Here is a 2,245-nt window from a genome sequence, read left to right on the forward strand (position 1 = left end):
AGGTTTTTCAGCTGAACCTCTTGCTCTTTATGATAGTCGAGTTTCCCGAGGGAAGTCGGTCGATATTTATCCACCCACAGACTCATTGCGTTATAGATTTAATAACAGTTATCGTCCGTACTGGCAGAAGACAGCCTAACTCTAATAAGAACTCTCCCGCGAAATATTATTCACACGTTACTACTTCCGCCCGATATACGGAAACCCGACAGGGTCAGAATTTATGTGGTTGAGAAATGAACCTGTTCACCTAAAAAGCGAGTAAATGGGAACATGGGCGTATTGACCTGTTGTAAGTCTGCGTTTTTTAAGTAAATGCTTTAATTTAATGTTAATATCTTCTCAAATGTGAATATTTTCATTTTTTCAGGTTTCTATGTTAGCTAACTCAGCAGTTTTCATTTTTTTTTTGACTATTGCTCAGGCAAGATATTTTAAAATGTTAATGTCGGGTTAAGGAAATAGGCATTTCTGCTATTTCTGACTTTTTATATACTGAATAGTCAATCTATTATAAAGGAAATGACTATCAGACTTATTAAAAAAAGAAAATAGTTAACCTATTAGTTGTAGCCTTATCATGCTCTGATGGAATAATATTTTCTTGGCTGAGGTTTTCTCTAACATGGGCTACAACCACACACACACACACACACACACACACAGAGCGAGAGAGAGAGAGAGAGAGAGAGAGATCCCTAGCACAGCTCATCGCTAAGTCCTCAAGGCATAAGACCATTGACACATCTTCTATGACTAATGCCTTCAGGAATGCATTTTAGATTAGCAAATAGATGGATGTTTGGTTTTATTCCATAAGTCACAGTACAAGAAATGATCAGTTTGCCTTGTGTACTGACTGATAAATGCACTTATAATTTGTGCTTTTTTTTTTTTTTTTTTTTACACATAATACCTCTTGTTGTGTTTGTTCTTTGTTGGCCAACTGGCTACTGTTGGATCTGTGTGTATTTTACCTCTTTCTTTGCTATATTTTAACTCTTTAAAATGTTTGTATTTTTGGATTGTTCTCATGTCTGTAGGTGAGTTGCTCTGTTTGCAGACTGTCTGCCTCTGATTGTCCCTTGGGGGACACATAAATGTTCTTAAATTGAATTGAATTACAAAGATAAACAAGGAAACAAGATGATAGATAACATATAACTTTAAAATGGTTGTGATCAGGTATGGGTAGATTTGTGTGTAGCCTGGACAGGATGTTTGTTGGTAGAAGCCCATGTGTTGATGGGGTCTTAACAGAGACCTAGGGAAAAGTACCTAGTTAATCTGGCTGTATCCCATGTGGTATTGAAGGGAAAGCATCTTTTCCTTATTGTGGCAAATTTGTAGTTTACACTGGAGATAGTACAGCCACAGTCTGATATCAACAAGCAATTTGACACAATCAACCATGAATTATTAATGTGCAAGATAAAAAAATACGGGATCAGAGGAGTGGCTTTGAATTGGATTAGTAGTTATTTGCAGAGGCGCCAATTTGTGAAGTTGAGTGAACATCAGTCGAGTGAACTGGACATTGTATGTGGGGTGCCTCAAGGTTCAGTCTTGGGACCGAAATTATTCATATTATACATTAACAATATGTGCAAGGTTTTGGCTTTTGTGAAAATGGTCTTATTTGCCGATGACACTATGATATGGGCATCAGGGGATAACCCACAGCAACTATCGGGACAAGTTTCACAGGAACTTGAGAAGATAAAGAAATGGTGTGATAGTAATATGCTATCCATGAATATGGATAAAACTAAATTGATGGTATTTGGGAATCGCAGACTAGATAACTAATTGCAAGTGAAAATAGGGGGAGCCAGTATAGAACGAGTACATGAAATTAAATTTCTAGGTGTCATAGTAAAAAACTGGGGAAATACATACAAAAGCTCACTTCAACCATTGTATATATTACAAAAAAGAGCGATAAGAATTGTGCATAAGCTGGGGTACAGGGATCACACCAATGGAGCTTTCATACAGTCTAAATTGTTAAAATTTTTTGACTTAGTGGGATATAAGACTGCTGTGTTTATGTATAAAGCCAGGAAAGATTTATTACCTGGTGGTATTCAAAAACTATTTGATGAAAGGGAAGGGGGATACAATTTAAGGGGTCAGTTAAATTTAAAAATTCATGCTATACGTACTACCAAAAAAAGATTCTGTATTTCAATAAGTGGAGTAAAACTATGGAATGACGTAAGTATGGACATAAAAAGCAGTAAGA

General features: G+C 36.3%; 2 protein-coding genes across 5 annotated transcripts in view; one reads left to right on the forward strand and one right to left on the reverse strand.

Moving 5' to 3' along the window:
- rfc3 (replication factor C (activator 1) 3) overlaps positions 1-180 on the reverse strand; it is a 3,049-nt gene extending 2,869 nt beyond the window's left edge. The window contains exon 1 of the mRNA XM_020620431.1: positions 1-180. Coding sequence (XP_020476087.1) covers positions 1-86 — 86 coding nt within the window. The 5' untranslated portion in view covers positions 87-180.
- The window catches only part of stard13a (StAR related lipid transfer domain containing 13a), a 43,481-nt gene that overhangs the window by 620 nt on the left and 40,616 nt on the right, over positions 1-2,245 (forward strand). Inside the window, exon 1 of one of the 4 annotated variants that reach the window (XM_020620423.1) lies at positions 252-292. The exons of the other annotated variants lie outside the window; for them this stretch is intronic. The gene's annotated coding sequence lies outside the window, so the exon portion shown is untranslated. Of the gene's footprint in view, positions 1-251; positions 293-2,245 lie in introns of those variants that run through there. 4 annotated transcript variants of the gene reach the window in all.

Source organism: Monopterus albus, unplaced genomic scaffold, assembly GCF_001952655.1.
Source record: "Monopterus albus unplaced genomic scaffold, M_albus_1.0 scaffold237.1, whole genome shotgun sequence".
In the NCBI taxonomy this organism is placed as follows: Eukaryota; Metazoa; Chordata; class Actinopteri; order Synbranchiformes; family Synbranchidae; genus Monopterus; species Monopterus albus.